The sequence below is a fragment of the Tribolium madens genome, unplaced genomic scaffold (assembly GCF_015345945.1).
Source record: "Tribolium madens isolate multiple individuals breed KSU strain unplaced genomic scaffold, Tmad_KSU_1.1 Scaffold_19;HRSCAF=116;Tcas5.2_LG9, whole genome shotgun sequence".
NCBI lineage: Eukaryota > Metazoa > Arthropoda > Insecta > Coleoptera > Tenebrionidae > Tribolium > Tribolium madens.
Genome location: NW_025400983.1, coordinates 6,773,912 through 6,788,863, shown reverse-complemented (window position 1 = coordinate 6,788,863; position 14,952 = coordinate 6,773,912). Strand labels below are relative to the sequence as shown.

Sequence of the window (14,952 nt, the reverse complement as noted above, 5' to 3'; positions counted from 1 at the left end):
AACCTTCTTTATATGTATACATACATATTTGGAAATTAAGTCTATTTTACTCCAAATCCCAATTCTAATGGTCGTAAATTGTAACTCCTTTTACGTGTGATACAATATTCTTAAATCTACTTCTGGGCGAAACTGCTACTCTCCTTATAAAAGCAGACCGTAAGTGGACATCCTTGTCCTACTATCTTGTCAATACAATTCAATTCTTCTCTTTCAATTCTTAAACACGCAGACTTTAAGAATCTATTCAAATCTCCTTTTTTCTACTTACACACATTATTTCGACTTACGAGAGCTCGTCCAAATATAAACATCAAATTTATTATTAATGGGAAACGGTCCATTTCCTCTCGCCCAGTATACTTAATCTAATTGCAGACTTCCTTGGATGACGTTTGCAAGACAAAGAGAATCTAAAATGAAAGGTTGGTTATAACCGCCCGTTTAATAATCCGCTTTGAATTAATTGAAATGTAAATTCGCGCCGAAATAGAAACCCTCTTCTAGTCGGTATCGAGAGAACCCGATTCTCATGTCGTCTTCATTATTCCTCACAATTTAATTTCCCGCGACTTCATTATTTGTCATTTTCGTTAGCAAACTCAAATCAAATCTCTGTCCGTCCAATCGAATAAAATTTCGACAATTCCACGTCTCGTTTAAAATGCATACTCGCGTTTTGGGTCTTGCAAGTCGCGCACCGAATTATTGGCTTTCCACCAGCCGAAATTATCATTTTGTGGTGTTGGAAATTATCTAAAAGCCCGTAATTACGACGCCTCCTGCAGGAAATTTGGTGTCCTCCTGAGTCTCCGCGGTTGCGGGTTTGTTAATGCGGTCGGAATGCTCAGGTTGCAGGAATTCTCTCAGGTACAATCAATTAATCAGTGTGAAGTTTCAATTCGTACAAATTGACCAAAATAAATTTGAGACGATATCGCAATTATCGAAAACAAACGGTCTTTCGTTAGGTTAAGAAAAAGTAAAAACTACTGCAGTCAAATATTTTGAAAACGGTAAAAACACAAACAGGAACTGATGAGTTGTTAATTAAAACCTACTAATTTAATGATTAAACCACTCAATTAATTGATTTTGAAATAAATAAATTTGCGTTGTTGACAATTCATTTTATTAACTGCATTTTGCGTCAACAAAGTTTAACAAAATTTACATTTTGCGTCTACAGGGAGTAGAAAGAGAATTAAATAAGAGGAAAAATTTACAAACTGAATGATGAAATATTTATGTTCTTTTTGTTAATTATCCTTCTGAAATAAAACTATTTCGTGTTAAATGAAAATAAATGTATGTTTTTTTCTTTTTGCTTTTTCCAAAGTACCTACAAACCTTGTTTAAATTTTGCACTTTCACTTATTAGTGATTATTTTTTATTTATGATTCCATAATTTTAAGTTTTTAACATCAGGATTTTGTCTAATTTGATTGGCCTAAATAAAATTTGGCCTGATTCTCATTATTTAAGAAATGAGTATGAGCACGTGTAGGCATGTCTCCGATTCTTGCTCCACATTGGTCGATAACCAGTTCTCGAATGTTAAATTTAAAGTTCAAATTTGATGTTAATATTTTTAATTATTACTCCTATCATAATTATCTCGCATTTCGTAATACTTTATTTTATTAACAGTGGCTTACATTCACCGATTTTTGAGAAATCGATAGACATGCAAAAAATGTACCAAATTGAGAAATGATCAATTTTTTTTTTTAATAAAACACGCTTTATATTCCACTCTAAGTAAAATAAACACAAATTTTTGTTTTATTTCACTTTTAGCACCTTTACAAGAAGCGTAATTTACAAAATATGCAAATTCGTTTAAGTGTAGACAGCCAAATTACAAACTCTTTTTGGTTTGTCTCTAAACATGATGGATGGAGATATAAATTTAATGAATTATTAATGCCCTTCTTTTTTTCCTCTTAACACATTTCAAGATCAAGTGAAGACTCTCCACTCTAATGGAAAAATGTTGCAGGAACCACAATCGTCTATTTTCATTTAAGATAGTTCAGTTTAAAGTGAAATTGCAGTGGAAAGAAAGAGCGGGTATTCGGTTTCTTTCCTTACAACAAAAAACTTGTTAGTGGCGCTTTTCGAAATAAACGAAGCGACAAGTATTGTTCCAAGTTTTTAGTCGAATGATAATCCGAATATGTGACAAAATTTTGCTATTAAGCCGATATAATCTGACAGTAAATGTCTTTCATCTCGCTTATCTTCAAACTTTGGGCGTCTTTACACCGTCTCATTTATTAAATCTCGCCCGAAAAAATATAATTTTGTGATACAATCTCCCTTTATCAACCTGAAATGCTACTATAATATTTTTTCCTTAATTGGCTCCGGTCTCATTAATTTACACCGGACGTAATTCGACTTTTAAATCATTGAATGTTCTTTTTGCGTTAATCTTCTTATATCATTTGGTTATAAATCCACCATTCAATTCGGAATGAATCGACTCCAGACTTATTCAAACCACGGATTAAAAGGTCACACAATAAATCATCAGTGATTATGCGCCAAATAAAAATCGTTTTATCCATTTTCTAGTTTCATTACAGAGAAATTAAAAAATTGAAGGTATTTTAATGAAATTTCTCAGACAATGAATGCAATATAAAAACCGGTAAACAATGCAAGTAAATAAGAACTTCTTTCAACTTTTAAAAATAAAAATCTAATTGTCGTTTGCTCTCGATGTTTTCAGTTGTTGTTATTAAAAATTTCGAGTAAAAAATTCCGCAAGAAAACTAATAAATAATTAATTAATTTTTATTTAAAAACTCAGTACAATATGTTTATGTGCAACAAAAATAAATACAATGTGCTCTACAAAAAGTTACAAATCTGTACAGAAAATAAATTAAAATCGAATCATTTGCATTACAGTTTGGCACCCTCTGAAAATTCAGACTCCAACAATATTATACTGAATTTTCCTCATTTTGATTATGTACATTTAGAAGAATTTGGCGTGGGGGGCGGCGTAGCCGAAAGCTGGGGCGGCATGAGCGTAACCGGCGGCGTAGCCGAGGGCGGGGGCGGCATGAGCATAACCGGCGGAGTAGCCGATGGCGGGAGCGGCATGAGCAAAACCGGCGGAGTAGCCGAGGGCAGGGGCGGCATGAGCGTAGCCGATGGCGGGAGCGGCGTATCTAGCGACTGGGGCTGGGTGTACAGAGACGGCGGGGGCGGCATGAGCTACAGCAACTGGGGCATGGGCAACAGGGGCGGCGTAGGCGGCTACGGCTGGGGCGGCATGAGCTACGGCGACTGGGGCGGCGTAGGCAGCTACGGGAGCGGCGACTTTGGCAACAGGGGCGGCATAAGCGGCGTAGGCGGGGGTGGCTTGGGCGGTGTAGGAGTAGGAGGTGGCGACTGGGGCGGCTTTAGCCACGACGGCGGGAGCGGCGTAGCTGGCTACGGCCGGGGCGGCGTAGGAGATGGCGGGGGCGGCGGCATAGGTAGACACGGCAGGGGCTCCTAAGTAACCGGCGTTGGCGGCAGCCAAAGCGGCGAAGAAAACAACAATCTGTAAAAGTTGGGTTATTTCGGAAGATTTTGAGTTGGGGGGTTACCTTAGCGGCCATTTTTGAGTTGTGTGGTGTATTGCTGTAATGCAAATGATGAGGATTGGGGGCTCGTTGGTGGCTTTTATACCGAAAAAATTGACAAATACGGTGGGTGTGGTACCGAGTCGAGGCTCGTAACCAGTTTCAGTAAAGATCAGTTTAAAAGGTATTCTTGTTTGTTATTATTTAACCAAATTTTAAGGGATTACGACATCTGATTTATTATTAATGCTCTTGCACTACATTGCTTTAATGATCCGTTCAGGGGCATGGCTTAATCAGATTCGACTATCCAAATTCACGGCCAAAATAATTTACTTTTAATGCAATTGGGAAATATGTGGCAAGATTTTGATCTTACCATCGTGATTTATTATATTTACACAGCCTAATAATTGACGAAAAAACAGTTTTGAGAAAATAATAGGATATTAACCTTCTAACTAATACCTATAATTCAAGTCAATTGCTCAACATCAATCAATACCTTGATTTATATTGCAAGAGTTTATAACAAGATAAGGATTGTCATAAATAAAAACTCTGAAATCTCGCGTTTGCATAATTACAATTAGAAACTTCATACATTTGAATAAGCTACTAGAATAAATTGTAGAGCACTTAAGAGACTCGAGAATATTTTTTTAGTCTTTGCTTTATTAAATTATGCAAATTTTCTTCGCTGGAGGTGTTCACGATATAACGTGCTGAAAAATTTCAAAATAGTCCTTGCCCAGACACCTGTAATTAGTCTCATTTGTCGGCAATAATCTATGGCTTCCGTATCTGCATCAGGTAATCCACAAGAAGCAAAATAAAAAAAAATCAGAGCAATATTTTACACCATCCCTAATTAATACACTGACAAGGCTAGCCACTAGCATGTAAATTTTCAAAATTCATAACAGTTTGTGGGCGCATTCTAAAATTATAGTGTGTATAAGGACGATACATTCCGTTCACGCTTTTAACATTTTTGAAGCGTTTTTGCTATAATTTGAGAGCAAATATTATCGCGTAAACCACTAATAAACAAGTCAAGTCAATACTTTTTTTATCAAAATTCTGAAAAACGGAACTGGAAATTTACTGAATCACAAACAATAAATAAATTGGGGCAAAATGCGAGACAAGGTTATCAGACTATGGAAATTAGCGTTTCCTTGTAAGGAGTAAACGGAAGTTGGAGATTTCCATTCGTTAGCTGAGAAAATTAAATGTCATGGAAAATTGTAACAATAATACTCAACTAAATCAATACTTCGAACAATAATACAGTTTTGGAAAATTAATTTCTCTAACCGGTTCTAAATCGCATTATCTCATCGTTTTGCAACCACATAAGCGGCTTTTAAGAAAATTAAAAATCAATCGAGTCCCAGTTGAAATATTGATGGTTTCATAGGTCATTAAATTATGCATGCATCACGGTTGATTTAAGTGTGTAATTTTCAACATCAACATAGATTTGTTGATAAAATCAACTTGTTGGTGTGTTTGACACTGGTAGTTTTGTTCGAACACACCCACTTATTACAAATTCATGATCGTCTAACATCAATTTAATTAAACATTTACGACGAATGACGAGGAGGGAAATGGTGGTAAATTTAAGAGAATGAGTGCTCCAGTTTGACCGCGACCGGTTTTTGCCCCAACGATTGCCAAATAGGTTGAACGAGTCGATTGACATTTAGCGGATTTGATACAAAAGGTAATTAACTGAGGAAAGGGTGAGTTTTGGCGTCCAGGAAACAGAAAGAGTTAAGTTTTTGCGATTTTTACTCGTATTGAGTTCGAAAAAAATTAATCATCTGGTATTTTATATTAAATTTTTTGTGTGACATTGAAAAAAGGACCAATTTAAGGTAAAACCATGAACTTTAGGAAAACGGCTGAAAATGTGAATAAATTCGGTATAAAACTGTCAGTGATGATTCAATCAACATTTAACATTTGGATCGATGTCAAAGCCGAGCAAAAACGGAGTTTTAATGAAACCACTACTTGGGAATTAATCTTTAATATTATGTCACTAGATCAAGTCCACTTTCTCTTCGCTATCGCCAAATTTCCTATTGTTACAAATTCAGTCATGTAAAACAACCAACAAAAACTTTTTCCCTTATTTCAACCCAATGTTTACTTAAAACTCGTATACTCGGGGCGAATATAAATGTCTCTCCAACTTTATCAATCACGTTTCACCGAAACAATTTCAAAATCTTGTACAAACAACAATTATTCCGAATGTTGTGAATTAATTAGCTCTTAAATTGTTGTAACCACAACCGGAGATTTCCTCGGACTTATTCCGTCTTATTTATTCAAGTTTAACACAACGTCGCAGTTTATTAATAATTCGCGAGGATTAAACATCCCATTTCTAGAGCAAAAGCTCCAAGTTTGAAAGCGACGTTTTTTATTCACTCGATTTGAAATTCGGTGCACCGGTGACTCAAAGAAAGGGTGCTGTTCAAAGCAAAAAACTAATTAATGCGTTGTTGTATACAAATAAATTAGTTCCACGTTCAAAATTTTGTAATAATTAGTCGAAGGTGGGTAGATAGGGTGCGGTTTTATGTTACTATTAAAGCCCGTTACGAGACACAAACCCAAAAGGTGAACTTTTAGGCAAAGGTCTCGTTTTCATTCCTATAACCATCAACTCAAAATTCAACGGTATGGAAAACAGTGCGGTTCGTTGCGCTTTCAAACAAAAAGATATCCTAAAAGGAGTCTATTTTTACAACGCAGTTTATTGGAATGTTTCACTGATTTTTACGATTATCATACATTTGAGAAGGCTGCCTCTCAAAACAACAAATCCAGCGAATGCTTTCAGCGTAAATTGTTTTTGTTTTCAAGTAGGTTTGTCTATTTTTAAGATTTGCTTAAAAAAATTAAGGCTAAAAAACTATTAAATTGTGAAACATTCGCTCAGTTGTTATTTCTTTTGTTAAATAAATATTTCAACGTTTGTTTAACTCCAGAACTAAGCCCACGGAGAAATGGAGTTTCAGTGAAAAGTTTTACAACTGGTCAGCGATCAAATAAAAACTTAAATTGCAAAGTTTGCATTTAGTCTCTAGACAATTAAAACAAAATTAATACAAAGCTCAAAACGCTTTATTTCGCTTAAAACTTGCTAACGTACACGAGTTAAAGGTGGTGATGTTTCAATTTTTTGTTTGCTTTGTTAATTATTTAGCCAATTTTCCCTGTCTAAATACTGATATAATTTGCTAACTGCGCTATGTTTATGACACCATTTAACCACATCGCAATGTAATAATTAACATCGTTTCTGTTGCGGTCGTTACTATAATTGACTTACAAGTGACTCCTTTTTCCAAATCTTCGTAATATCCACATAGTGCCAACTGTTGAAGCACGGAATTGGGCAATTTGCAAAGCTGTTCAACACGGCGAAGCCGCGCCGAAATCAACTCCACATCTTTCACATTTCGATCACAAGGCCTGCAACGAAAGAAACTCGATTAATTGCGTTTTCCCCAAAAATTCAACTGAAATTGCAGTGAAAAAGTCGTGCGTCATTGATATTCAGTTGAGTGATTGAATTATAAAATCCATATTGACCTTTGTGGCACGCAACAACCTTCAGTTAGTTAATCGGTTGGTTGGATGACTTGAAAGAGGATTCAACCGTGCACATTATTCGTATACCGATACTCTTGCCACTTTAATATCAAACGAGCCATTTTTTTATAGATACTGTAGGTTTGTAGGCATTCGCGGCGCGAAACTGGAGCGGAAAGGATGCGATGGGTAATTTTCTCTAATTAAAAGCTAGTTGGGCCCTTGGTAAAAAAGAAATAACTTGAGAAATAGCAATTTTGAATTATGGGCGTTTTTCGTAGAAAAAAAAACAGAATGGGAACACCTACATACGCCTACGAAAGTTTTAACGTCTATTTTCGGAATTTGACCAATTAATTTAAGAAAAGAAAATATTTTCTTAGTAAACAAAAAGACTTTAGACAAGTTCAATACGCCAACAAGAAAATTCCATACAGAAAAGAGGCTCAATCGATATTAAAGAGTTTACATTTTACGATATATATTAATGTTGTAATTTAAAAATTGTTGTTTTTTAATTTTTATACAAAAGATGAATTTGGAAAAAAATATAAATAATTTAAATAAAATAATTTAAACAACTTAATCAAAATCTTTTCCTGTGGTAGTGGAATACAAAATCTTTAAAACGTAAATGAAGAAATTACAGAAAATATTTTTAATAATGGCGCAAGAAATACTGAACTTTCCACAGAATAATCTCTTTACACATCATCACATATATTTTGTAGAAATTTAACAAAGATATTGGATAATATTAATAAAAAACATCAATAAAAAAATTCATGACGATAAGTGACAATAATCTGCCTAATTCCATTTTTGTGGAATTGTTGCCTTTCCATTGTTTAATAAATCAACTATAAGTTTCTTCCGCCAATTTTTAAAATTTTTCAACAAAATTAAAACGACAGTAAATACAGGGTGTTCACATAATTTTACAAAACCTGCGAATTCAATTACAAATTTTGAAAAATTAGATAATCTTCTCTAGTTTGTTCACCCTTTCAAAAATTACAACGTTTTTAGTTCGTTAGTGATTAAGATAGACAAACTAGAGTCATATTCACGCCGTCTTTTGATAGAACAAATGATAATTGTTTCTGAAAAACTGCAGTTTATGACTATTAATGAAACAGAGATTAGTTTGACAACTACTATCATGGGTTTCCAAAAATTAAATAATTCAATGTGTATTTTTTGTATCCAGTGTTTTGTGACTGTTGTATATTTGAAAGCGTACATTAGGCGCTAGCCTCGTAAAGTTGTGTGAAACACCCTGCATAAATTTTTAAATTAATAAATCTTTGTTAAAATAAAAATTGAGTAAAATGTGCCTTTACAGCAAGGTCAACTCTTCAAATTTTTACGAGAATTTTCATTTATCTATTCCTAGTCACAGCTAAGTATTATCCAATTTTTGTACAGGGTGTTTTGTTTTAGTTGTTACAAATTTAAACAGGTAATCGAATATTCAATTTTAAGACAAGCGTTTCCTATAAAAAAGTATCGAAAAATACTAGGTACATCACCTTAAAAGACATATCAGAATATTTCAGAAACCGAAACAGATAAAAGTACAAAATTTGGTACAACTAATAACCTTTATACTTTTAAACGAATTGAAAGATCAAATGTCAAAATTTTTATTCAGGGGCGTCCTAAATTGCGAGGTATAGGGTAAAAAGTACCCTAACTATTTTGGCTCTTTTGAGAGATGTTTATCGAAAAATATAATCACTTGTTTAAATTTGAAACAATAAGCTGATAATTTTCTGAAAAGAACAGATGTATATAATTATCAAAAGTGCTGCAAAGGTCGTTTAACCGTTTTCAATGAACATCTTTTCTCAAATTTCAAATTTAGAATTATTAGAAAGCAGAAACGAATTTCAAAGTTTTTTTTATTGTGATATCTAAAAACAAATGCCAAATTTTAGAGTATTTTATTTAAAAAAATGTTTTCTTTTTTGAGAGAAATATTATTTCTTGATCTTATAAAACTCTCTATAATCATATGAATAGAAATTAGCTACCAAAAACGGTGCAAAATGTTGGTTTTAAGACTTTTTTATTTATTTTTTTTATATTTACTACTCAACTGAATTACGAATTTTTTGCCAAGATTCAAAAGGAATAAATAAGAAAAATAATCAACAGCATGTTACTGTCTCTTTCTAGAATCCAGAAAATAGAAATATAGTTTTCATTATATGATAACAATACCAAAGAAATAATAATAATAACAAAGAACACATATTAATGTAGATTATCATCTTATTATTTATTTTTTAGGATACTGAATTGAAATATAGTTAGTTAAATTGTTGTTTTCATGAATTTTTGTTTAACTTGAAAGTGAATGTTGCAGTATCCTAAAAAATCTTGTACAATACACGACCAGTAGCATTTTTGTGGCTTTGCCAAACATACAGGTCTCGCCCTACGGCTCGACTTATAAAGCATTTACCAGTCTCATACCGTAAAACAAAGTATGGCATTAAATATTACTTTAGTTAGTAACCAAACCAAAATCAAATTAATTTATTCAATTTATTCAAAACCACTAATCTTTGGAATAATTCTTTTTATCGAACAATGAAAGAATCGCTTTCATCTTTAAAAGAATACGGTTTAATAGTATTAAAATAAAAATAAACTGCAAAAAAACTTCACATTTCGGTCAAAATATGCAAATACAGTCGAAAGGGTCTTCGAATCCTTTCTCTGAATTTAGTTCTGCTCGAAACAGTTGAAACGAGCAACGAGTATACAAATTAGAGCAGTCATGCTTGTAAAATTTGAGAAGTATTTACTCGTGTTTCAACAATAAAGAAATAATCAACCGCTCAGCCGTAAATTAATTCGTGTCAAGTTTACGTTGCAAATTATTTTTATAATTTATATAATAATTATGTGGATCACATTATGAAAGTTCTTTCTTTTTTCCAATACTTGACCAATCTTTAACATACAAGAGGAGTGATGCAACTGTGAAACCTACACTAGCCCCAATATGAATTATGTGAAGTGCAGATTCATAACTTTGAAATATGCTTCTTTAATTTTAAAACTTAAATTAAACGTTCTGTGGTTGCAAGTCGAGCAAGAAAGCATACAACGTGCTCTCTAATTCCATCCTAAATCATATTTTATCCCCAACTGACATTTAATTTTGTGAAAAAACAGCAGTCACTATCGCGGCAATTTTTCTACAAATATATAGACAACCAGCTTTACTACAGAAAAAAAAATCAGTTGAGACAAGATAATTATCTCATGTCAGACCCTTGTCAGAGAAAAATGTGGTGTTTTAATAGGAGTAAACAAAATTTATCTCTTCGTAATTAGCAAATCAATTAAGGCAATTTCGTTTTTGCTTCACCAGATTTTTTGCGACGCGTGTTCTCGATAATTATTCAAACGGGGACATAAAACGTAATCCACGATTGTAAAATTTAATTACTCGACTAATGCCTTACGTAAGAATTAATTATTAGAGTCTAAAATAACGATTCAATCATCAATCTCACGCAAGTAGGAGCTTTCCCAAAGGAGCGGAGGTTATTTTGCCGACTCACGACACCTAATCCTAAACATTATCACGCTACAAGAAAATTGGTTTCGACGAGATACTCTGCTTCGGTTAATCCGTATTGTACGATTTTATTTATTACGAAAATTACAAACGAGGAAACAGAAATTCTTACTCGCGCTCAAATATTTAAAACAGCAGGTAAATCGCTTCACGACTTAATCTGGACGAGGCTCTCAAAGAGGGTGGCATTTAAATAAGCCAAAACAAAGGGAAGATTATAATTTTTATGCTCCAATAAAATTATAAAATCATGGAAAGGCTTTGACCCAGATAAAATGGTGTGCAAAGAGTAAATTTTTTTAATGGGATTAATTAATGGGGTTTGATTGATTAAACATTATTTTCGTAACGTAATTTTTCAATTAAAGTCACAGCAAACAAGCAGACACACTGAATCACTGATGTCAACAAATAAAAAAAAGTCTTAATAAATTGTTCCAAATACGACTTACGATTTTATCAAATGTTTTTAATATTTGAAATGTTTTCATTTCATTAGAAAAATGATAACTATTTTAATCCCAAGAATGAACGAAGACGTTCAAGGAATTAACGATGTTTATTCCAGAGTTATACTTACAAAACTTTCCTCCCAACAGACTAAATTAACATAAAAAAATGATAAATTTGTCAAATTATCAAATTGTTAAAATATTCAGTTCATTCAATTGGAATTTTAAAAGTAAAAATCGGTATTTCAATCATTTTATTCCCGAAGGAAAACACTTTATTTACTGTTGGGAGGAAAATTTATAAATTTTTTGTACACAGTAGACAAGGTGATGGAAGCGAATACGAAATATTATTTATTTGTAATTTTTGCTTAAAATAGAGTTCTATTGGTCAATAAAATGGTTGAAGCAGTTGTAGGTATAACTTTTTAAAACGCTCCTGAAGTTCAAGTTCAGGATTGTCCAAACTTCCGGTCGAAAATTCAAATATATATTATTAATATATTATCAGTTGATAACATAAAAATAACGCTGGCGTATTTTTCACTTTCAAAAAATATGTTAATTAAAAATAAAATTTCTCAATATACCGTGTGTCCTGAAAAAACGTTTAAACATTTCGCGGTCAAATAATTTTTGTAATTTTATACCAAGAAATACTTGTTTAAAAATCAAGATTTTATATTATTTATTGGTATGTGGCTGAAATTATTATTTAATTAGTTAATTACGTTGAATTCGAAGTCAGGGATTAAAAAACTTTTTGTTTAAAAAGTGCTTTATTCTTGTTTCCAATACATAACGTAATATTCAAATGATAAAAAACAACATAGCGGTGTCCGGAAAAAAACGTTGAAGGATTTAGAAGAATAGTTACCTAGGTCCAAATTAAAAAAAAAGTTTTTATAGACCTATGTCCGGAAATGCTTCCTAAGAAAGCTAGAGCCCTCTGAAAATAGTGGACGAAAAGCCTTTTTTGTAAATTTATAAATTTTGTATTTGGAATAATTTTGAATCTGAATCTACTGGTAATATCAAAAATTGTGTACCCTAATTAAAAGGGCAGAGGCACTGAAGTCAATCTATGTATTTAAGGTGTAACATTTTGCTTAGAAAAATAAAAACGACTTTTTTCTTAACACAAGTGCAGTGAATTTTTTCATATAAAGTCGATTTATCGCTCTAGCTCCATTAGGAAGCATTTCCGGACATGAGTTCATTGAAACTTTTTTTTTTTTGACCCAGGAAACCACCCCCTACGGTTTTCCGGACACCGGTATACTTTCAATATTAGATAACAACAAACGTAATATTTTTTCGGTTAATTTAAAAAGTAAATAAAGCTTTCACAACTACATATCAGAGAGACTCGTATAAATAAAATTATAGGTATAGGTAAAAAATGTTTTAAAAAATTCTATCTAAAAAAATTTTTAAATTATGAAAGTTTAAATTTTGCACTTTGATCCTATTTATTTCTGTTGGTAAAATAATGTTTTTTGTTGTAGGCTGCTGTGTACTGAACATACAGAAATAATAAATAATAATAATAAACAATTACTGTTTGCTCGTAATGACAAGACGAAAATAAATATGTATAACTAATAGAAAAAATATTTCTTTTTTCTGACTTGTAGGTTTAGATCAAAATACGAAACACATTTTTATTAATTACCCTGCCTACAACTACATAAAACATGTACTTCTACTTATTAAATTGTGAGGCAATATTTATGAATCATGTTTACAAAAAAGATAATTTTTTGTTCTACCTGATGATAACAACACTAGAGATAAAACAATGATATTGTGTATAGTGAGGAGTGTTTCACTCGTGCAAAAATGGACAGTCTCATAAGTAACGAAATTGATAATTTCAGCATATTTGAAGTAGCCAAAAAAGAATGTTACACATTACTCGACATGATCTTAGACCATTTACCAATTTACGACTTCCACATCGACTCTCAGGACGAAAATGGTAACACCTTACTCCACATAATTTGTGCCAAAGGTAAACAAAGATTTTTGTCTTAAATAAGATTTATTAATTTTGTGACAGGTGAGCAAACCATAGCTCAACGACTGATAAATCTAGGTTGTAACGTGAACATCTCGAACAATATTTGCGAAACTCCTTTATACATAGCGTGCTCTAAAGGCAATTTATCTCTCGCTAAACTCCTAGTCAAGAATAACGCCGACTTGGATATCACCGACACAAACTCGCGCTCTTTGCTGCACTTAACCGTCGAAAAAAACAATCTTGAATTGTGCAAATTTCTCATCGATTCCGGAGTGAACTTAAATCCTCAAGACTCCTCCGGAGCGACTCCTCTCCACTACGCCGTCGATCTGAACTTTCCAAAAATAATTTCTCTCCTCGTACACAAAGGCGCCGATGTGAATCGTCAAGATTTGGATGGTTACACGCCTCTACACATCGCGTCGAAAACAAACGCCCAAATTGTGAGATTCCTGCTGCGAAATAAAGCTGCCACAAACATAAAAACCTTCAACGGCGATTTACCCCTGCATCTTGCTGCGTCATCTGGCAATCAGGCGGCTGTAACAGTTTTGCTAAATGACGAATTCAGACCTAATTGTTTGAATAATGACAATTACAGCCCGGCCCAATTGGCCGAAATGAATGGCCACGAAAAGGTAGCACACTTATTGAAGCCTCCAAATGTGAGCAAGGCACGAAGGAAAAGTCGAATTATCGCGTTGTAGAAACGTAATTATACGTTTTAATCAAATTTGGTGAAGTTTGTGTTCACACAAAGACGCTACTAATTAAAAATTAAGATTTCAGCCTGTCTTGTAAATAATTATTGTAAGTCTTTAATTAAATTCACAATGAGAATAAAATGTGGGTTATACAACCAGTTATACGTTGAATACGTTGTTTTATAATCAGGCAATTATTACAGACTACGAGCTTTATGTTACAACTTTCGCTACTGGCAATAGAAGCAAATATTGATCTACCTAGCCCTTATATGTGTCAGCTGTAAACACTTAAAATTGACAAAGAAAAATCAAATTCCAGCTGGTGTTCGGGCAGGGAGACATTTTTATCTATTCAATATTAAAAAATTGAACAACGAATGCAATCAGTTAAGTGAAAATGCATTTAGTAATCAGTTATCGCATTTTCCAGCCTTCGAAACAATCATATTTAAAACCTGCGTGACGGTATTCACTAAGTTAATGCCCTGTGACAGTTTTTCATTTCAAAGTAGATTTTTTGTGTTTTTTTAATCGAAAGTTTGATGTGCTCTTTTATTACTCATTGATTATTTAGGCAAAAACATTATAAACAAGTTATTTTACAAAATGCGCCCAGATGTTTCAATATTTCTTATACAGGTTGCAATAAAAAATTTTAGAAAACACCTAGGTATAAATACTTGAAACACCACAGTTTTGCATAGGTTTGGCTAGTCCTGGTTCTGTTCTTGTGTCGCGACCATGCTAACACAGCTTTGAAATGTACAAAAAAGCCATTTTTAAAAGGGGGTATTCAAAAATTTTCCGTGGATTTTATTTTAATTCCGGATAAAGTATATTGAAAACGGTTTATGTTTTATACTATATTTACCAGCGATTTTCTCAATAATCATTTATCGCACAAATTAAAAGTACTTTCGAACGGTTTAAAATTCAACCAAATGCACTCGTGGGGGTTCAAAAGGA

General features: G+C 33.0%; 3 protein-coding genes across 3 annotated transcripts in view; 1 reads left to right on the top strand and 2 right to left on the bottom strand.

Moving 5' to 3' along the window:
* The window catches only part of LOC123010954 (rap guanine nucleotide exchange factor 4), a 68,631-nt gene that overhangs the window by 41,046 nt on the left and 12,633 nt on the right, over positions 1–14,952 (bottom strand). Inside the window, exon 2 of the mRNA XM_044408173.1 lies at positions 6,941–7,083. Coding sequence (XP_044264108.1) covers positions 6,941–7,083 — 143 coding nt within the window. The remainder of the gene's footprint in view (positions 1–6,940; positions 7,084–14,952) is intronic.
* LOC123010967 (cuticle protein 12.5-like) lies at positions 2,790–3,770 on the bottom strand. Its single transcript, XM_044408198.1, has 2 exons — positions 3,610–3,770; positions 2,790–3,563 (listed from the first exon to the last, which is right to left on the bottom strand). The coding sequence occupies exons 1-2, from the start codon at positions 3,619–3,621 to the stop codon at positions 2,991–2,993; spliced, it is 585 nt and encodes a 194-aa protein (XP_044264133.1). The 5' UTR covers positions 3,622–3,770; the 3' UTR covers positions 2,790–2,990.
* LOC123010961 (putative ankyrin repeat protein RF_0381) lies at positions 13,059–14,124 on the top strand. The gene is made up of 2 exons (XM_044408185.1): positions 13,059–13,267; positions 13,316–14,124. The coding sequence occupies exons 1-2, from the start codon at positions 13,096–13,098 to the stop codon at positions 13,984–13,986; spliced, it is 843 nt and encodes a 280-aa protein (XP_044264120.1). The 5' UTR covers positions 13,059–13,095; the 3' UTR covers positions 13,987–14,124.